Below are 23,159 nucleotides of genomic sequence, written 5' to 3'. Positions count from 1 at the left end.
CACACATACATTAAATGCATATGTGTATTCAATGTTTACGTATACATTGAATACACATATGCATATGTATATACATGCATGTGTATATGAATGCACACTGAATGTATGTACATATACATTGAGTGTATATATATATATAATGTATATGTGCATACATTCAATGTGCATGTATATACATATGCATACATATACATCTTCTGGCACAGAACCAAACGTGCCATCATAATAGTGTTATCATAGTACAGAACGCTTCAGACTTCCAAATATGGTTATATCCTGTGTTGCCTGGCAACCTCTGCAGTATAATGCTGCCTATTAGAAATATGCTACAAAGAGCCCAAAAATCATTCAAATGATCTGGTTCAATGTTTCAAGAAGCAAGAGGCTAAAATTAAAATCTTGCACATGTATAAATTACAGTGATTATTTTCTGTGATTATATCACATATTATCTATTCATTTTCTATGTTGATCTACTCAGGTTTCAAAAAGGGGGTCAGCTCCATTCATCTTCCAAAACCAAATCCAAAAACGGGTAACGGGGCTATTTAAGGGCTAATGCTGCAATAAATATTTTACACAAAGTTTGGACCAAAAAATACAAAAAAAAAAAAAAAAATGAAAAATCATTGAAGGTTTGAAACAGTTAAGATATTTAACTGTTTTTCTTCCCTGAATTAACAAGATAATTATCTTTAAACTTTCAAGTATTTTTTCTAAATAATCATGAAGCCCCCCCTCGAACGAAACGAATTTATTGACATACTAATCCGTTTATTTTTTCCTTTTTTCCCCTGCCACATCAAATATTCTTACTTTATGGACATGGAGCACAGCCACAGTAATAACAATCATTTGAGCTAACACCATTGTACCACAAGGTGGTGCTGTCACATCGTATTATAGGATGCCTGGCTCAAGTAGAGGAATCTATGAAAGTTTCTTTGGATTATTTGTAAACAGACAAGTGGCAGTTAGATGTCTCCTAATTGTTCCAAATCAATTAAACACACATTTAACCCATTAACAATAAAACATATGCTGGTTAATGTGTAGAATACAGTTTCCTTTCTGAAGGTGAAATTTAAAGCCAGGTTTCATGGAGCAGCATTTTTAATGTAAAATGTAAGACAAAACAATAATATCTTTCCAAAACTTGGAAACCTTTATTTACAGTTCAAGTCAGTCACATGCAACATTTTCTTTAAATGAATGAACATGAAATTAGCAAAAACAAGAAAAAGAAAAAAAAATGCATATTATTTTCTCCAAAATAGCAATATACAAAAATAGAGCTTACAAATACTGTATAGCAATTGTCTCCAAAAATATTCTGCTGCAGAATTCTTAGTTTTACAATGTCTGTGGGAGACCACAAACATAATCAGTGTTAACAAAAAGTGTGTGTGTGTGTGTGTGTGTGTGGCAGAGGGTATGCTCAGGTATGGGGTTTGTTTGGAAAAGACAGGGAGCTATAGAGGAATAAATAACACTTCAGGGAGGCAGTGATAGAGATTACAAATCATGGAGATATAATGAGAGTGTACTAAACTTTACTAATATTCTAATTTATTTTTTATCTTTGTCTTTCAGAACACCATCTGCCATATACACATCTTTCTACAGCCCGTTGTTGAAAGACTTTGTAGACTAAATTTTTGATGCGAAACCTGACAGCCATATTTAATCTGACTGCTTCTATTTATAACAGAGTTAACTCAGAAGCAACACTGACGTCAGTGGTGATTTCAGTGGTGGGAAGCTGTTTATTACTTCATTCATGATGGGCTCAGTTTCCATTCAAAATGCAGAACCTTCTCCGATTCAGAACATTTCATCTAGCGTTGGCACTTTTGTCTCTTTGTAGGATTAAGGACGGCATACGGGAAGGAAATATGGGGTCAGTTCCGGTGGAAAGGCTACAAAAGTGTTTACAATCAAACACAACACTTAAGATGACAAAATGGCAGGAAGTGTCAGCTGCCATTTACTTTATATGAAGGAGCATTTCATGTGCACCTCATGTATAAATACACTATCGTCTAAATATGCTTAACAATGGTGATATTAGTGGCAACTTGAGTATGCAAAATAGCATGCTTTCACATTACATCTCCTAATCTTTTCTTTCTCTCATGAACCTTACATTCAAAGACAAATCTGTTAGCAGGAACAAAGCTTTAAGACTTGTGTTATAGCATCACTCTGGTAGTTTTGTGGAACAACAGCATGAAGGGGAAATATACATCAACAGTCACAGCCTGAGAAAGTACCAAATACTGTAGACCACACAACAAAGTGAAGAAGGCCATTCTGCTGCTCAATATGTTCCACATCAAACCTCCTCACAGCTCTGGTCTGTTTGTTTTGTTGTTGTTTTAAACTGTGGCAGTTTTTTTGTTCGAATAAGGCTAACATAGACAATATGTTTATTTGAATCTGAGCTTCCTCAACTAAATGTTGCACTCATCTAATTGGCCTGAACCTCACTGGGGGGGATAACCAACCTGCTTTTATTCTCATCCAGCAGCTGACATTTTCACCTCGCTGCATTATTCTGACCTCACCACCACAAAGGTTGTCACAGTGGTGTGTGGGCAGACATTCAACAGAAACATTCACGCCACACAGTAACAATGCCTTTCAGCTGCAGAAGGTGAAAGGCATAGTGACATGTGATGAGATGTGTGCCGCTCAGCCCCGCACAGTGCTGAGAGGTAAAATCTGACTGAAAGCTGATGAAGGCACAAACCGAATTTCGTTTAAAGCCAATAGAAAACTGAGTTACTGATGGAATTTTGTTATCGTTCTTCACAAATCAACTTATGCAGTTGCTTGTTCACTTTTCAGTGTTCTGAAATGTTACTCACATTTAAAGAATTTAAAGAAATTTAAAGAAATTTGGCTCTCCATGATGGCAGGAAGAGTAGTTACACAAACACTGACAGATCGTGCCTTTAAAGACTTTGTATGATGATTTTCTGACAATAAACAGCACAGTTAAAAGACCATTTTAACAGTCTATCACTGTGAAAACAACTTTTTGACAGCTCATTTCTCCACTGCAAACTCCCTTAACAAGGCTAACAAGTGAGGATAGAAAGGCCGGGCTCAGAGTTAACATATGTGTGGCACCAAACAAAAGCACCCTGTACCATACAGAAAGAGAGACAGACAAGAGAGAGAGAGAGGGGCGAAAGCACCAGAACACGGCAGCCAAAAAGCTCCACTTCCCTGTATGTGTGTGTGTGTATGAAAGAAAATGCTGTTTCATTACAACCTGCTGACTCTAGGGCAGCCGGCTGAGAGAGGCTGCATGTGTGAACCAAAAGATATGCTGATGATATGCTGAGGGCAGTACGTGTGATGCAGGTGCCAATACACCAACTCATCCTGTGCAGCTGTACCAAGAAATGATAATAAATAATAAATAAATAGAAATACTCTTCGTGGGTAGAATCAGAAATATCTGCAGGTGTGGGTGCAGCACATGTTCAGATCTCTTCTACCTCTTTATTTTCTGCAGGATATGTGATGCTAGTTTAGGAAAACAGTTAACCTGAAGGAAGCCTCTGGAACATTCACACAGCTCAGCTTCAATCATAAAATGATGCAGCAGCGGAGTTTTGCCTCATCATTGCTGTTTGTTCTGTAAAACGGCTGTACAGTATCAGGTTTTAGACACCAACCCTGGTTAAGTGTTAGTGTTAGATGCATGAAGGAAGTGTTATCCAGTAATGTCCAATTTGTTGACAGTGACACTGATGACAAACAGGACATGATGGAACAATTTCTACAGGGTTTCTGTAATCAGTGTTTTTTTGTCTGAAGTTTAAACATTCAAACCTTTCACATTTAGTCAGACACAAAAAGTCGCGAGGTCTAATATTGTGTGTGTGTGTGCAATCTAAACTGTTGTCCAAATTTCCTGACAAAATTCCCTTTGAGATATGAAAGATATTTTGTTGTTTCTTTTTTTTTTAAGTTTTTCCAATTCAAAATAAAAACCCACATTGCTTTGTACTGTACACAGAAATAAAAGTTAAAATATAAAACATGACCTTGGGATCAAGATCCACAAGCAATTAAGGTTTGACTTCTGATAAAGTGCTTGTTAACAAAAATGATATTTTAGTGTACTGTAGTTCTTGGCTTTTGTATTTTTTTTTTCCTCCTGGTCTTTCGCTGGTGTCCCCAGACAAGTGCTTTGGTTGTGAAAAAAGTTCTCTCACTCAAGAAGGAAACTTCTTCAAGATCAATTCTTCATTGTCCGTGAAAAGCAAAACAATATGCAAACAGTTGATGATCAGTCAGAGCTGAAACCAGGAAATCCTTCTGTGAAGAGGTGACGATGGCTGCAGACTCAAAACTCTGCACAATGACTCAGTTTCTCCAGTCTATCCACAGACTCATACCAAAGTGTACCTGTACAGGTGTTGAGGATGTGTTTTTGTGTGTGTAGTTTACTGTGAGAGAGAGAAGATGATTCTGTCTGCTACACTAGGTTCTCGATGCCGGGCAAAGGCTGCTGTACTGGCACAGATGCATCCGTGCTGCTGGCCTGCTGAGCAAGCTCCAAGACGGGCATGTTGCACAGCGGGCACACTTTTCTCACCTCCAACCACTTAATTAGGCACCTAGGAGGAAGAAACAAAGGGAGACAGAGATACAGTATATGACTGGAGTGATAAAATATCTAAAATATCACTGCTCAATACTTCTCAGAGTTTAAAGAGGTGCCAGAAACCTCCAGTACTACAAACATGTCCCTTTGCCTACATTGTGGATATTCATAAGGAAATGTGCGTAGAGGTAAAATATACTGTAAACAAGTGAAAGAGCGCAGTGGTATAGCAGGGTTGTCTAGTAACCAGAAGGTTGGTGGTTCGATCCCAACTCTTCCCTAGTCACTGTTGTGTGTTCTTGGGCAAGACACTTCACCCTAGCCTGTGGTGCGCCTTGCTAGTCATTGTATGACACTGCTTGGCAGCAGCCGTAAAGAATTTCCCTCTGGGATTAATACAGTATCTAAAAAAAAAAATAAAAAAAAGTTTGCTGCATTTTGCATGTTTGATTAAAGTAACTGTGTTGAGCTGTGTGTGTTTCCAGACTGTGCCTTTGTGAGGACACAGAGAAAGCTGCTCACACTGCGATTCAACTTTTTACAGCCAGAGAGTAAAGACCCTTACATACTTTGTCACGAATCCTTTTGTTTTTACCAATATGCACTGTCCCCTTTTTATTGTCATCGTCTGTAAAAAAGGCTGATCTTGCAATAAACAACTTATTGAATAAGTTTTCTGTGTAGAAACAGCATGTTTTGTGCGCGCACACACTACATTCAGTTTATATAATGACTTGAATGGCTACTCTCTCGCAGTGACAGGGTGAAAAAGTAGGCCAGGGAGGTGTCGTGCTGATATAAACAACCCAGCAGAAATGGGAGGGCATGGGGGGAGGTGTGGGATAAAGTTAGCTTAGGCAATCCATCATGTCCTGTGGAGCCCCCCCCCCCCCACCCCCCACTTATACTCATTTCAGCCAAATGTACAAAAATAAATAATAAGTTCCTGTCTTCAAACCTGTGCAATGATGAGTAGCGACTTCACTTTAAAGTTGGATTATTCTGCCTAAGAGCAGCTAAGGACACATGGAAATGTCTATTTTGTTAAGGAAATTTGTACTGATCCATGTGTCCTTGGCTGTGTGTGTACTTGTGTTTGTGTCAACATAACCTTACACTTACTTTCTATGAAAGGCATGTTTGCATGGACAAATCCCCAACTCATCTTTCTGTTTGAACTCCTCCAAGCACACTGCACATATCTGAAAGAGAGAAGTGGAGTTAGACAGATACTTTGCGTGGGAAGCAAAACAACATCTTTGATTTTATTGATCGCTCTGCTGTGTTTTGTATAGTTTCTTAATCTGAGCCTTTTGTTGGCAGATTGGGAACAAACTATCCAAACAGCAGAAGGTCAAGTAAACATAAAAAACACAACAGCTGCAACACTAAAAAAACAGTCAAAATGAGCAGTAAATGACCTACTATACTATGTGGTGTTATATAAGTTGACTTAACTCACTCTGGGGATTTGCTGAGTTACTGGCCAGAAGCTGCCTTTTATAGGCAACGTTTCTTTTTCCTCCGTGCCTCAGACAAACGTCAGCAGTGTGAAGGTGTTGAAATGTTTTTTTTAGCTTTCGTTTTCAAAGTGAAACATTAACTGGAAGAGCACAAAATCTTGCAAGAACAACAGGGGGCATGTTGAGACAGGAAAAACTAGAGTGAAACCAAAGCTAAACCTTTTGGTTTGAGGTCTCTTTTTCAGAGTAACTGAGGTATTTCTGACTTCTAACTCAGCCTCCTCTTTAAAACAAAAGCCATGCACATCACTGGAGATGCTTCATGTTATCTTTCTGTCACAGTCCGCCTAACCATCAGCAGGCTCTGTAATCAGGGAATACTTGTCAGGGCACTCTTTCCTTTCCTGCATGGATGGTGGTGCAGGAGGTCATCCTACTTATCCATACAGTGGACAACCAACACGCCTTTGTGTCCACATGTACACTGCATGAATACCAAGTGCTACACAAGTACAGCGGCTAACTCTAAGAGCTTTTCTTTCCATAATTTCTTAATGATTAAAAATAACAGGGAAACAAATTTTTAATTGTAATAAACAGGCATAAACCCTCTAAAATGCATCACTTGTTTGTCCACTTGGTATTCCTGTCACAAACCTTCATCCATCCAGGAGGTAACATTTTTAATTGGTGCTCTCCATTTGGCTGTCTGAACGTGCAACTATTACTCCTTCAGCCACACTGATTTTCTTTTACTTAGTTTTATGGGTGCTGGATGGACAACTGCAGCTGAAAAGAACAGTAGGGGGGCTCTTAGCTTTCTCTCCTGTGGAGTCTGGGACACAGAATAATTCTCTGTTAAGATGTCTGCCTTTCTCTCTTTATTAGTGGTGAATACATCAGTGTTCTTGTTTTTTGCTGGGCCTTGTCTGTGGTGTCACACTCACAGTGAAAATTGGCCAGCCAACATTTGGAAGAAACTAATCCTGTAAACTTGGCCATGGACTTAACTTTAAGAAAAAAAACACATCATTGATTTGACCTGTGAAAAAGAGCATTACAAGGGTATTAATCTAGTCTATTTAAGACATGTAGATTTCAGGAGTCAGAAAAAGAATTACTTATGAATGTCAATAAAAAAAGCTCAATTTAGGAGAAGAGCTTGTGAAACAAATAATGTCCAAGGATAATAATAATCCTCAAAAGAACTGGTATCATTTAAGAAAGGCATGTCACACTCCCTTCCTCTTTAGTGATTGGACACAGGTTGCACTACATACCATTCCCACCCACAGTCTGTAAGATATTTACTTATAATGATGGATGACAAACACTTTTTTTATCACTAATTTGTGATCACTATTTAAAGCACTAACCATACCTGCAATAGCACTCTGCAGGACTTTTCAGAATTCAGAATTATTAATGGTTACTAGTGACAGAAAGATAACAACTTTGGATGATGTAGTGCATGTATTCTTTCAGTGTAACACAGTATATCTCTCTGCAATAAACGTTTGACAGAGCAACGCCTAAATATTCACAGAAGGTATTAGCTTGCCAATTTTTAATAATATTATGGCTGTAGCAGGCTTATCTAAACCAAAACATGGTCAACATGGAACCAGTTACATTATCAAAGTGAAAATAGCAGATTACACTTAACTTCACAATGGCTGATATGATTGCTTTGATCAAATATACACAGTAAAACATAACTTTGGTCTATTAAGTTCAGTACAGCTCTCTGTTTCAAAACACAAGGAAAACATCCCACTGCAAAACGCTTAGATTGTCTATCCCTCATGCAATGCCATCAGAGGGGAGTCTAATTAGAAGTCTAATAATCCTGCAGCATAGCAACAATCCAAAACATATTACCAGCGACTTAAACAACAATCTGGAGCAATTAAACACAAGCATTCCCTACAGAGGCTTGATCGGAACATTACTGAGTCATTCAGGAATCGCACCCAGACAGAAATCCTCAGAGGAACCAGGCCTATTTAAAGAGCTACCTCAAAAACCAGCAAACAAATCTGACACTTCAATTTATACTTTAAAAAACATCAGTGATTCATTCTGATGTTTATCATAGGATTAGTGACACACAGCATTGCTGCTATCATGGTACAGTGTCTGACATAAACACTTTACATGAGACATCTACAGTATTTATTTTTCCCTGCAACATACAGTGCAGTTAATTAGAGACATGGGTCATAACCACACTAAAAAAAGAGTACTAATCTAGGAGAGCAGGTCACATTACACGTCACTTTAACTTAACATGAGTTGACTCACATAGTGATACCTAATACAGAAGCACTCATATGCATTCTGTTAAAATGTATGAATTCATGCTATTCAGGCTACACACATGTCTCCAGGGTGATCCTTTGGTGTGGGAGACCTTAAAAACTGGGTCATCGCCCAGAAGTGTATGTGTGTGTGTTTGTGCACGCCTGTATTATTGTCCTAAAACAAACACAGCTTGGTCACTCTGTCATAGACTTTGTTACATGACACTTTCTGATGCCTTCTCTCAGTTTCTAATAACATAAACAATAAATGCCTGAAGCCTGATGGGACACAGGGAAATTCCAGCACTTCTAACCAGAAACTGTGTTCAGCCCAGTGCCAAAGCACACATGAAGATGCTATTGTTGACATTTCATTTGCACTGCAGTGTTAAAGGGACAGCGCACTTGACGGGGGAATAATATTTCCCAACTGCAAAGTGATTGATAATCATTCACAAGCAGTTGGTAGTCCAGCTAAGCTGACCTGTAGGCAAAAATACTGGTGGTCAGATCCTCAACAATATGTACGTAATTTATGTTACCAAACCAAAACAAAAATTCCCACTGTACATCCCAATATGTCCAGACACATACACTCCTTATGTGACCATTTGGAAACCATGCTTCTGTTGATGATGATACATAAATTGCTCCTTTTTGGATTATTTTTGAAGTTCCTGTATATTATTTTTGTACAACGAAGGGACAACGGCACTTGTGTCTAAACTATTGATAGAATATGTGGCGGTTTTGGGCTGGTATTACAGTACAGTGTTCACTTGTAAGGATTTAGTAAACAACAGAATATTCTGCACAGTAAGATGGGTCTGGAGAGTTTTAGTACAATCAACTGACAATAGATGAACAAAGCAACTAAGTGCTTACCTCATGCAAATTTAACTCCTTTACTTTTTCCTTCTGAATAACCTGAAAGGCATAATAAAAACATAAGGAAAGATTAGTCAGGTTCACACTGTAATGCAAACAACACCCTAAGGAAACACATCTAATCCTCAAACATAAATGGATGTAAGGAAGAATTCATGATGGAAAAAGCATGGATAAGATGTTCTGTAGAATGGCTGCTGGTTTACAGAAAACACATGTGCCGCAGCCGCTTGATGGTCTTATGTAACTCACTGAGGAGTTGGACACATCAATGTTTTTAACCAGCAGGTAGGAACATACATAAGGACATAAACCGCAGATGTTACAGAGACTATGTATGTTGTGTGGTAAGTGCCATGTCAGTGTGAGTGTGTGTGTATGCCCATGCCTAATACTTTGACATTTTGCCATGTTTTAGCTTGCTGGTATTACATAATTGAAGAACATAACAGACATGTTTATTCTGTTCATCACTTTCTCTTAGAAGCTTTGCAGGCTGTATCCTACATCTGCTGACATGCTCAACCTTAAAACTCTGTGTGTGTACTTACTTGTTTGTAAGCATATAGCTCTTTGTGTGCCTGGTGCCGTAACCTGGGGAGACATAGAGACAAAACATCTTTTCCATTAGCAGGTGGGCTTTTTCTATTAGACTATATGGCAGATAAACTATCAATACATCCTGGAAACATACAAAAGTGACTAAACATAACAATACCAAGTTATTTTAGTGAATTAATGAGGCACAAAAATGCTACAACTGCTACAACAGTTTTCAATCCATATGACATAATAATTTCACACAGAGCAGGTTTAGATTTTATAAAGTATGTATCTCACATAGAGATGCGGAACAAAAGACGAACATTCAAGAAATAATGTGAAGGTTGTGTGTTCTACATGAGTCCTGCCTCTGGCAAATGTCTTACCAAAGAGACAGTTGACAGAATCAATATTAACCGAATTAACAAATTACAGAGGAGTAGCATACAAGTAGAGGCTCCAAAACCAGTTTTGTTAAAAATTCATTTCAAAGCAAGACTAAGCCAAGTTACATATTAACATAGCTATCATTCTTTAAAAGGCAAAACAAACACTGAACGTACAAAATATCAAGTCACAACATCAACCAAAATGCAGTGGATCAGACATTAAGAGCCTTACTGCAGTTGTTGAGGTACTCTAAAAAAGGCTTGCAAAACTCAAAGTTAAAAGGAGAGTACCAACAATTACAACCAAGGTTGCAAAGAAATCTCAGTGAAGTCAGAGAACAGAAAGAACAATGGGTAAGAAGAGGTACTGAAAGAGAGAGAGTAAAATATGTAGAAACAAAGAACAAAGGAGCAGCAAAGATAGATAAATTCATAGGTTTGTAAGATTTACCTCCATTACAAGTAACCTTAACCTCTCGCAGCAGAGTGAGAGGGATCTGTAAAACAAGCAGCACAGTCTAGGAGAGAAACTGACATTTTGAAAGAGGTCAGCAGGTAAAGGTGCAGGGACTCCCAAGGGTAGAGGACAAGGACAATGGTGAGTGGGTCATTGGTTGCTCAATGGTCCTTAAGTACAATGTAAATGTGAATAAAGAGAGTAACATGTGACCATTCCCTTTGAATCTATAATTAGCAGAATTTCACTGCAGTCAGTATCATTAAGAGTTGAAAATGTTGAACATTCATGTCCACTTAATGAATATTTTAAACTGCAGTGACAACCACCTCATAGATAGTTATCTGCTCTCTTTGTTTCACATTGTACATGCATGACCTTAATATTATTATAGTACTCAAACGCTCCTTTAACTTTTCTTTACATAATACCTAACACCAACAGTCTGTGTTGGTACTGTACATTTCAAACATGTGTGTGGACTGGAGACTCAGTGTCAGAGGCAGTTTCTGTGAGCGCCTGCCTTGTGTCAACATATGTGTTCATGTTTGACACTGGTGGAATGTCACATTTCATCTCTAACATGTAATGTCATTCCCTTGTCATTGAAAACAAAAGCAACCAATAGTTTTAACCTCTTGAGGCATAACTTTGCTTTAAGGGCAGCTGTCATGCAACTTCCTATTTTGCATACAACACCAACATAATAAGAATATAACATTTCAGGAGGGAAACATTGAACAGTATATTATTCACATGTGAAGGTGCATATACTTTAACTCGTTTGGGGATAGTGTTATGGGAGACTGCATCTTTAGAAGCCTTTTTTACCGAGCAAAATTGCTCTTTTGTCTTTAGTAACTAAGCCTGGAAACCTTGATTTTGGATACTGAATCATGGTACTGCATCAAAGTGTCTCTTCACATTTAGATGATGATTTGTAGGAACACAGGAGTAGGTAATCTACTTACCATTGGCCCTGCAAGATAGGATATGACAGGATGGCGGAGGGAGAATTTTTTTGGGGGGGGAACTGCTGCTTCTCACTGTCTTAGATAAAAGTACTGGTCGTTATTTCTGTAAGGCTGTGCTGCTGCCAGGAGTAAAAACCCTGCAGCAACAGCAACCAGGTCAATTTCATTAGACCAGTGGGGCAGAAGAGGATAAAGAGGGGCAAGTGAATAACAAGTAACCATGTATTGTACTTAGTTCATGTCCTTTTTTCTTTATGAGAAATAATTAATGGAGTAGACTCAAGACTCAGAGCACAAGAGGAGCTTTAACAAGATGACTATGAATAGTTACCAGCAATAGATTTAAATCTATCTGCATGTACACACAGGCACATAGGACGGAAAGGCCATTAAAATGTACTGACTTCTTTGATGCCAAGTGCCATGATCATAATGTAGACAAGCAACTTTGGATCTCAGCATACTGTTTCTCCCTATCTATTCAAATAATTATGTCACCAATTGTATATCAGTGATACCTTCTCTAAACTGTGCTGTTGAAACATTTTCGCCCATTTGAGAAAAAACTTCTGGCAAAGCAAAACCCACCTAAAGGCCACCAGTTGTGAAAAGTGCCATTCAGGGTATGGTGTTTTAATCTGTGGAGGTGTGTGTGGCCTTAACATGTGAAGCTTGCCAGCCTAAAGATGTGTTACTTTAAAGAGAAAAAAATATTTATGTTGCCATTCTGGATTTTGTAAATTTGATATGTGCAGTTGATTGTTTGTTGTACCCAAGCTGAAGAAAACCCTGTATGACACTTTTTGCTACAAATCTACATACATGGCAAAGCATCATCATGCACAATGTAAAATTATTCTAATCCAAAACTAAAGGGCAGGTGGCTCTTACCTTATTAAGTAGCAGCAGAACAGGAGGCTGAGGATAAAGACAAAGATGGCTGTCCCAAACACCACAATGTAGATATTAAGGGGAAGGTTCTGGAACCCTATATTTGGCATCCTGAAACTGTAGTATGGGAAATCGGAGCTCATGGATATTCTGGATGGAGAGAGGGACATATAACATATTATGTAAGTCCTTATGAAAACCTTTGACCAATATTAGCAGCAACATTAAATGACTCAAAGGAAAACTGGAAGTAAACATTATTGAGTTCCACTTTCTCTTCATTGCTAAGAGTCAGCATTACAGGAACTCTTAACCATGCTTGTGCAACGAGAAAAAAAACATAGCAGCATCGAAGTGTAATGCACTTTCATTTTCATTTTTCATTCTCATTCAACATCTAAACATCAGATGGTTTAAAAATAATAACTCAACAGTTCATGTTATCCCTTTATCTCACCTCCAGCTCCCAATAAATGGCCTACAGCAATTTGTGCACAACTGATTTAACACACTGCAAAACCCTCCACCCCTAAATGTGGCATTTAGGGGAAAACAACTGGTACCTTTATGTATTAATTCTCCCTTAACTTCTATATGGATAACACACTACTAGAGATTAGTTACTACCAAAATATACAGCTGTATATGTGTTCTCTGTTATATATAAAACACTGAAAACACTTTTTTTTTCCACCAAAGAGGGAAAGTACTTGAAAAAACAGGTTTATAAAAGCCACGGTGCAATGACAAGGATCTATTGGTCATGTACTCTTACTCAATATGTCAAATGGACAAGACTAGACATGCCTACACGGACCCAGAGAGGACAAGGAAGAGGAGGAGGAGGGAGGACAGGAATAACTTCTCAACTGAAACCCTGTAATGTGCCCCTCCCCTCCCATACAGCTTCATTCCTCTACACTCTTCTAGTGGAAAGTTTTATAGGTTTTGCCGAGGCACCACCCACCTCTCAGGATCACCATAAACCTCCCACCCAAAAATTTGCTCTCTATTAAATGCTCTCTATTAGCAGCCTCTATGAATCTTCTTATAGAGATACCGCTATTATTAGAGGCTGCTATAGTGGTATGGAAGTGCTCAATCTGGAGTCACCTCTCACCCATACAGAGGGTTGCAGTTTAAGATACACTCACCTCTGCCTAGTTTTAAACAAGGATGATATTCCGCAGGGTGACAGAGAGCAACAAATGAGTTTACAATTTCAGTTGAGTCTAGTTTAGCCATGCAATGCCAAGTTTTATTTTATAAGCAAACGACAGACGCGACAGAGAACATCTAACTTCTGATGTGAAGTAGAGGAAAATACATGAGGGCAAATGTCCCCAAAATATCCCAGACTGAGCACGAGCAAAACTCCAGAGTTGTCAGGTGCAAACTGAGTCCAGTGAGGAGGGGACAGCATCGGGCGGTTAAGTTAAATCTTTTGATGAGACAAACGCTCAGACAATGGAGCTAGTGTGCTCCAGACAGGACAGCAGTAAACCCACAAGCTATAACTACTACTGTTATATCTAATTTTACCTGTGGCACACATACAAACAGATCCATATACACAACATAAACCTACCCAAGCGGTGCCTTCATGATAAGGAGCAGAGAGGTTTGTATAGATCTGGAGCACAGCCCTCTAAAAATTGACATGATTTGTCCTTGAGCTGAGCTTTGTCAGTGGGTTGCCTCCTTTTAACTTCCTTGAATTATGGCTCTCAAACCAAGCCCCTCTCCACTCTCCGACTCTCTTTCTCTCTTTCCCTCTCTTACCACGGCTGCAACAACCTCCCCCTGCTTATTTGAACACACAAACATCTTTCAGAGCAACATGCTTTCCTTGCACACAAACACGTCTGGAGAAATCTGAGTCCTATGCATGCCAGCAAGAGAACAGTGGTCTTGAATAACTAGGTGGTTAGAATGAGTCTTTGCTAGGATTTTAGAAACTTTAATAAATAGATGCATCAAACTGTCACTCAATATACAGTCAGTGCAAATAATATATATATAATATATCTATAGATATGTAGATATAATACACAGCCTAATTTCTTCTACCACTTAAATATAATAAAACCACCGTTTGGGTGGTGTTGTTTATTAATGTCTATCGATTCCAACCAATTTTAACAACATAGTCAGATTGTGAAGCCACACAACTGCTGTTAGTTGTAATGTTTTCACAAGTTGACTCAACACATGTGAGCTGTTACCAATTCGTCAAATGTGACGACCATCAACATCACGTGAATGCTCTGGTTTGCAATGAATAAAAAATAAATAAATGGTGAAATCCTGGCTGAGAAGATGGCATACATGCTTTGGTTGCCACCATGTGTAAATTGTAAAAGCTTGCAGTATCTGGTTGGTGATGCTGCCTGGTCTGCTTGTCCTCATTGGCTATTGTAGCAGAAGCAGTAGAACCAGACGTTTTGAGATCAAGAAAGCTCCCACTCAGTCAGGAGTGGTAAAATAATTGTATTGACAATAAACACCTCAAGATTATTTTGACAAATAAATGGTTGCCACAAACCTCAAATTGAGATAGAGGAATGGCATGTGGGCCAATCAAGGTACAGGAGTTATGGACATCAGAATATGTCATTAGAAATCCATTAGGGAGTAAAAACTGTTCTGATCCACACCATGAGGCTCTGTCGTTCACTTTATGCAACACCCCTACAGTATCAAGATTCGCTGACAGAGTGGATCTTAGGTATATCAACTGATCTAGAAATCTAACCCCTTTGCAGTCAACAACCCCCATACCTCAAAAATGTTTTTGGGGGTGTCACATCATCAAACACAGGAGTCTATTATAGCCTAAAATGAGCCAATGTGAGTGGCTTAACTGCCACAGCTAAAAAAAAATACCACATTCACTAGAAAGGACTGAGATTACAATATTGAGCAATGTGACTCATTAGATTAATTGCCGTTGCTAGGCAATCAAACTGTTGTTATTCACCCTCTTTCTTCTTCTTTTTTATTCTTTTGGCGCAGCGTAACTTCAGCATACATTGGCCGATTTCCGCCATTCAACTGTAAAAATGACATTCTGGGTCAACTTCAAGTGTTTTTCAAAAAAATAAGTTTTTCAAATATTAAGCAATTTCGGTGTCATCTGCCAAATGTATCTCCTCCTACAAATTTCAAGCTACAGACTCCATTTTAGTCTTGAAATGCTCATTAGATAATACTCTATCAAACCTGTATTCAGGATTTTCTAATTCCGAATCGTTTCCGCACGCCAGGCTCTCAAAGTTGGAGTGGTATTTGAGGTCTCCTCTGCTGTTACCATGGTGACAGGCTGACACACAGAGGCATACAAAGCTCTGAATTGCTCTGATTCTCCAGCAATTCAGAGCAATCCTTCACATCAGCGTTCAAAGCAATGCTTCAGCTGTAGCAATCAAACTTGCATTTTCTTCAGGAAATGCCCTTTTCTAGTTAGTACTGTTTCTAAAACATTAAATACACAATTTTAAATCAAATGTGAAGGAGTGAGAAAAGCCTGTGCCTATAACTAATGACTTATTGGACGAAAAAAGTGGAAATCATGTGATTTGATGTCAATCATGACTTATGCAATCACCATATCAAAATTCTTGTGAAAAAACAGTAAGGCAATTCGCTCCATCACAACCATCAAAACAACAAAAAAAGGTAGAACTCTTAAAAGAACAGTGTTAGGTCTTCAAAAGTGTACGTAATTAACTGTGACCACACCATAGTCTGGGCTAAGCACACTCCCTTCTGGACGCTACCACTAAACAGCTTCCTGTGCATTTAAAAATATCTTTTTGCCCTCTTTGAAAATGATGAGCACGCTCAGGACAAAACCTTTCATGCCTTACTGTGCAAAAATGTGAATGAAGCAACACTTAGAGCTGTGTACAATGTCTAACAATGGAAGTAGCAATGTACAGTACAGGGTTTCCCCTACCATTATATTAGGTGGGGGGCCCACCTCCCCATCAGCACCCAACGGGAATCACTGCAGTATACACAGGCTGTCATCACCAGGAAGATGTAATGTAAGGCTGTAGTCCTCGACTGTAGTCCTCGGGAATGTATCACCAATGTTGCATGTCATGGTGGGCAAGATTCTTTACTATAGTAGCTGAAAATGGCAGCAACAGAAGGGAATGTTTTTCTCTGCAAATATATATCTAATAAATCAAAACAGAAGAGACGTTTGCGGCATTCATGGGGCACTTAACTAAAAACTACGGCACCTGGAGGGACACAACAAAATGTGTTGTAATCATGTGTGTATGTGTTTGAGCTCCGCATGTGAAGTCACTCGCAGATGTGAATTGCATCTACTCTTCTCATCCCACCCTTTCTTTCTTCCACCTCACCCTCACCCTATTACATAACTAGCAACAACAGCATGTCCTGCACATCACATTCTTAGAAATGCACACCAGTGGCTAAAATCACTGACTCTTTGCATTTATTGTACACCATTTCCTGAAGTATGAGAGCAGGACAAAAATGTCAAAACAGATAAACAACAAACACAAAAGAAAAGAAAATAATATTTTATTTATGAAGTCTGTCCACTGAATTTCGTTTTTTAAAGAATCCCCTTTCTCCCCTCTTTTCAAACCCAAAAATCCCACCTAAAAATAGATGGATGAAATTTGTAGCTGTGTGAATCCTAATAATTCTCACCTGACACTGAGAAACAGTCAGCTGCAAACTTGGGTTTCCACTGAATGTGACCTTATATGAAACTGTAAAAGAACAAAACACTCTCTGGGTTGTTGTGAGGACAGCATCACTCCCTAACTGAAGCGAAGACAATGCCCCAGTGTTGCACTTTTTCCCCTCAGGTGACTGTAACAGTTTGACCATTACACCAAGCCTTTAGCAGTAAGCTAATGACGCATGGCTTTTTTATGTAACAAGGGGGTGTAAGTTTGACCTGCATCATATAATTCAGCAAGTTACAGTCCAACAATATCAAATACACTAGGAAGCTTGATGTTTTTAGAAGAAAAACATTGAGTAAGATCATTCTTAAACATCTCCGCAAAGAACCCTTCCTTTCTCTTATTCATTAGTGTGCTGACTGTAGAGCTTCGTCAAATAGATTGAGCATGCCACTCTTCCAACAATCATCTTCCCCTGAACTCCAATCAATAGTGTTTTAACCATTTGTATACATTTCCTTAAGCCAATGTAATGACCTCAAAACACTTTATAATTCATACTTTTGCCATATCTTACAGCTAGAAGTAGCACTGTGCTATACCAATTTATCTACGTTATACCATGTAAATGTAGTTATACTTTTTTTTTAATATTATGAGCGTATGAAAAACCACATTTTCTTTAAAGTACCCTCAAACATCAGCTACATGCAGCAGTTTCTGTTAAACAGCCCGTAACCCCATATTCACAAGATGCTGTCTGAATAAGAAGCGGAAATTTCCACTAGCAGCCTCGGCTGGCCATGAGATTTGCACATCTGAAACTTAATATGCCAAAGGGCAGCAGCAAACACCAGGGCCTCAGAGGCAGAGAGAGGGGCTCTTCAAAATGTACTGGCTGTGGTTAGCTCACATGCGTGCAATGATATGATACCTAAATTACATATCATATTGACAGTCACTTGCATAACTGACTGTCAATCTAAACATGTTTTTTTTTATTTGTTGTCACGAGGATGCGGTTTAAAGTTGCTTGTACTGTTTTCATAAAGGAAAGTAGGGGGTGTAATTATGCACCCTCTGCTTTTCTTGAATGAAGGTAGCAAATAGTAAGCATCACAAAAGCTTGTTATTTCATAGTTGGCCCAAGTTCTGCAATAAGTAGGTCGCTGTAACTATTACTCCAGTTATGGAGATGTGGGGTGGGGGCAGAAAATTTGAGTGGAACTGACAGGGTCAAACTAATGTTGACTGCTGATAAAATGCCTATTACATGCTTTAAATTTAACCGAAGCAGACCGAGTTGTTTATGCCAGTTGTCTGCATCACACTGGAAGCCAAGCAGAAGGCTGCAGTTATTTATTTAAACACTATTAAATGAAGAATAGAATAAGGAAAAGTGAAATCTTGCAGTTGTGAAGCCAATGAGGCCACCTGTTTAGATCAGTATACTCATCTAAACAGAAAAAAAGAAAAGTTTGCTGTGCTATTCAATATATTTGTTCTTTTGCTCTCATCACTCCTCAGTGGACACTGATAGTAACACAAGCTGTCATCAACATGAGGGAACTGACACACACAGCTGCTTTCTAGCACTCTTGTCTTGCTGTATCCAGTGCCACATTTTTCTGGAGGGTTTTCTTCCTCCTCCAGTGCTCCATGTCACCTGCTGTTTCACTGTCAAACTTTTACTTTCTCATCTGCTCTATTTTAAATGATTATTGTGGGCTTTTTGCTTAGGCTAAAGGCAAACTTTAAGAATCAATAGTAGTAAATTACCTTAATGAAATAAACTCATAAATAACCCATTTAAATAATCTGAAAAAGTAACCAGCTTAAATCTGTGTAATGGCTTGTCACATCTACCTACTTTACAGAAACAGACACTGCAAAGAGCATGGTCACAGACACTATAAATAAAACCTGTAGTCATGTGAGGGCGAGTAAGTTGAGATGAAACATCAAAACAACCTGAACCCAGTACATGTCATATCGGCTCTTAGTTATCCGCTACTTACTGACCTACAGGAAACAGAGGTTTAGTGTTCTGTTCATGAGTTCATCATATACACAGACATAACTGGCAAATACTGGAAATTTAAAATCTTAACATAAAACGTTTTTTTAATATTTTCTTTAATTGCTCAAAGTGGCTGATTTGAGGGCAAATAAAGCTACATGGTTCTGTTAATTTAGCCTAACATCACCAATCCAAACAACACCTTTATTTTACAGGAAAAATCTTTAGACCTGTGGCTAGACATCCCTTACTGATAACTCTTGAGAAGGTGACATACTCACCTTTTCAAGAGCAAAGGCAAGAAATGGAGAAGCAAGCTCTAAAGTCAACTGTATAGTTATGGGAACTGGTATTAGGTGGACAGAGTATGTTGCCAGGGACATTATTCTCAACTGCACAATAGACTACAACTGCAAAGCAGCAAAAAGCCACAAACAAGCTTTTCTCACACACTCACTTAATAGGAATTTTACTATTTAATCTTTTCTCACAAGAGACCAGTAACTTTCCTACTCCGGCGGCTACATGTAGCAATAACCATTTCCTTGTTAACAGGGCAATTACACAACTGGAATTACACATGCTGTTAGAAATTACATTTCCTATACTGCCACTAACTCAAAGGGTGTGTTCACAAGCTGTCTGGCGTCATGGCCACAAAATAATCCCTTTAAACACAGAAGTGTGTTAAAAGAAACACAGATTATCCTCATTCTTCTGAGTATCTACAGACCCCATAGTGATCCCATAGGAAGACAAGCACCTTAGTGTTACAGAAGCCCATGTTACACCAACATGATCCCCAGGAAACTAAATTGTAGGAACGCATACATTTGACCCCTGCCCTTATAAGAATTTAGGTTTAGGTTCTACATGCCATTTTAGGCACTGCTTTAGTGCTACTCTGCCTTTCACCATACTGCCCAACAGAAATAATTCAGTCATTTACTATTACCTGAGAGATTTAGTAGAAGGACAACAAGAAAAAGACCTTGTGCTTCATTGAAGCATAAACTATCCAAAAAGCTGTAGATGTGTTGGTGTTCTGTATTAATGTGTTTTCACACATTCATACATTCACTTATTCTGTGCTTTTTGGGTGCAAAGTTTAATTCCAAGATAGTCTATTACACAGATGCTTGATGGTCGATTAATTATTCCAGGAGGAAATATGAGCTTCACGTTTGTGCACTTCTTAGTGTTGTGCAATGTTTAACCACTCCAGTTCATGATTAGTGAGAGCTAATGCTCATGTTGCGAACTATCTTTGATCTCCTTAACAATGCTATCAAGAATTAGGGACTGTACATCTGTTGGACAGCATTCAGCCATGGGAAGGTTCTATCTGTGGTTTCTGTGTGGCTTTGAGGGATTAAAAAACAGATTACGGTGTGTAGTATTTTTCCATTGATTCTTAAGAGGTAATAATGTTCTAGATACACATAAAGTGTGATCACTTGACCACAGTCAAAAGTCAGGACTAGTCATGTGTACTGCTCTCATCTGTCAGTGCACAAAAAGTGGAACAAAAGTCATTGACTTTTAATGAAGAGGTTTGGTCTATCACATACAGACAGTCCCAGCTCACTGATTCATTTCAGGAGGTCTATGGACATCGTGATAACACTAGTATTCCTTTCCTAGGTCCAGACAGAATGTACAGTCATGTGTACAGAGACATCAATTGGTTTGCTCTTAGGTCAGTGCACTGAAAGTTCCAACAAATCTGAACTTTTGGCAAAGGCCATGGTCCAACACATAGTTCAGTACAGGACTCTAACCAGTGAACAAACCCTCTTCAGATCCTGTATTTGCATTAAATGACTGTAACGTCAAGACTATATATTCAAGTTCTTACCAAGCAAGCTTTTCTACCAACTCATGAAACTATTATCCATGATTTCTCTCATTAGCACAAGCTTATTTTTTTAAGTCAACATAGCTGTTTTCTTTACAAAAGACAAATGGATGGACACAAAACGAGGACGAATACATAACGCAGCTGCCTCGCTACATTGCACGTTTCAGTCCACACAATGCTGTGACTGAAAACACTGACCACCACGCGCTTTCACAAGGATGCGCGCTCTTGTGTGGCTGATAGTGGAGTGTGTTTAGATGTAAGCCACACTGCACATCCTCTGTCTATTCATGTCACTGTACATTAAAATAAATTTAGTCACAATGATGGGACATCTGGGACCCAGCTCACCATTGGTCAGGAGAATTAACTGTAATGTCTTACATAACACATGGAGACGGCAGATCTCTGTGGAGTTTAAGCCATTGTCGGTGTGGCTATGGGTCATTTTAAAAAAATGGGCGTAGGCTAGCTAGCTAGCAGCTCTGACGGCTAACTTGAGCTTTTAAATGACTGTTATTGAACGTAAGCGCTTTAAAACAATAAACAAGATTTTTTACAACGTGATAAACAAAAGCAAAACCATCCACACGTTCCTCTGACAACCTTTTATGACAACACATAATGACAGGCAGGAGACCATGCTAGTTTAAAAGTCGAAATGACAGCATCAATGCTGGATGCCAGCTTCGTTAACACTGAAGGTTAACAGTTAACATTAAGCTAGCAGCTAACGATAAAATGGTTAAATACATCCACTCACCTGCGAGTCCCCTGTTCCTGGGAGCAGATGCGCTCTTGTGTTTCTTCACACAGTCAGAGGGCTTTACAAACGAAACAAACTGAAAGCGAAGCCTGTCCTGAAACCGCCGCTGCACAGCGCCCTCACCACACAGCCCCCGGCCTGCGATGGTGACGGCAGTCACGGATGTGGCTGACGGGAATCTCGGCTGGATCTGTGAGGGATACAGAGAGGCGAGAAGGACAACAAGGGAGCTAACCGTGCTGGGTAAATATGCGGAGGCAGGAGCTCCTAAAAAGCCGTAGTTGTAGTTGGCGGTTGGCAGTCTGAACTGTTCGCTAGCCCACTCCCACCAGTAAGGTTGATCCCAGCTCCCCCTCTGTAGTCAGCCAAGCAGCACAGAGCCATGCGGGGAAAGCCAGTGGAGGTTTTGAGGACAGCGTGTTCGGGGGGGAGTGATGCTGGTCTGAGAGGGAGGGAGGGAGGCAGGGAGGAGAAGCTGCTCACAGTCACGTAGCTGCTGTTTGCAGGGGAGCCTTAAAATGAAAGGGTTGGAGTTAGAACCAGTGAGGGTTCACTCCACGTAACGATCGCATCTTAGAGAAGAACACAGCAGAAACATTTCAGACATCCACAAGCATTCATATTTCCCTGAATAAAGTCAAACTCTACATACTTTATTTTTTTAAATAAACAAGTCAACATAATAATCTTATATTCAAAGAAAAATTTTCTTTGGCACATGGTTGAATTCAGGGCCGGCCCAAGCCTTTATAGGGCCCTAAGCAAAATTTCATACCACCACCTCAGCATCAGATGCTTCATCATCCTATAGGCTGCACTGAGTGTGTGACATACCCACTATCATTACCATATCATCTCGTTTGTATTAATCGATGTTATTTTTTAAAATATATATTTTATCATGGACTTTTGGTGCTCTTGGGGGCCCTAAGCAACCACGTATATTGCATATGCCTTGGGCTGGCACTGGTTGAATTACATTTATTTATCATGTCTAGACACTATGTTCACATTTAATTTGCTTACAAACACGTTTTGACAAACATTTATTTTATTTTCAATTATTAGTATACACTTTACATTGGATATCCAACCCATGTCCACAGAATGCCTTTATGGTAAATGAGGTATAAAGACGTCAGTCTCAGGAGCTCAGACTGGCTTTAATCTGACAAAAGATAATAGCCTACATGTTTAAAAACTACAAAAAAGAATAATGGTACCAAAAATTACTGTGGCTAACTCTAATGTGCACGCCAGGCTTCATGTACATAATTGCTGTATTACATATTTTTATTTATGCTTTT

General features: G+C 39.0%; 1 protein-coding gene across 2 annotated transcripts; it reads right to left on the bottom strand.

Annotated features, from left to right (window-relative positions):
* Nucleotides 1-1,547: 1,547 nt before the first annotated feature.
* Nucleotides 1,548-22,313, bottom strand: rnf24 (ring finger protein 24). Of its 2 annotated transcripts, none has more exons than XM_028401808.1 (6): nucleotides 21,850-22,313; nucleotides 12,533-12,682; nucleotides 9,830-9,872; nucleotides 9,276-9,317; nucleotides 5,747-5,826; nucleotides 1,548-4,637 (listed from the first exon to the last, which is right to left on the bottom strand). In XM_028401808.1, exons 2-6 carry the CDS (start codon nucleotides 12,673-12,675, stop codon nucleotides 4,496-4,498), a joined length of 450 nt encoding a protein of 149 aa, XP_028257609.1. In that variant the 5' UTR covers nucleotides 12,676-12,682; nucleotides 21,850-22,313; the 3' UTR covers nucleotides 1,548-4,495. The 2 variants fall into 2 exon arrangements, with proteins under 2 accessions (XP_028257609.1, XP_028257601.1); XM_028401800.1 differs by lacking the exon at nucleotides 21,850-22,313 and adding an exon at nucleotides 14,121-14,328.
* Between the last annotated feature and the right edge of the window lie 846 nt (nucleotides 22,314-23,159).

This window comes from Parambassis ranga, chromosome 1 (genome assembly GCF_900634625.1).
Source record: "Parambassis ranga chromosome 1, fParRan2.1, whole genome shotgun sequence".
NCBI classification, from domain to species: domain Eukaryota; kingdom Metazoa; phylum Chordata; class Actinopteri; family Ambassidae; genus Parambassis; species Parambassis ranga.
The sequence above is the reverse complement of the archived record's forward strand: the minus strand, read 5'-3'. Positions and strand labels throughout refer to the sequence as shown.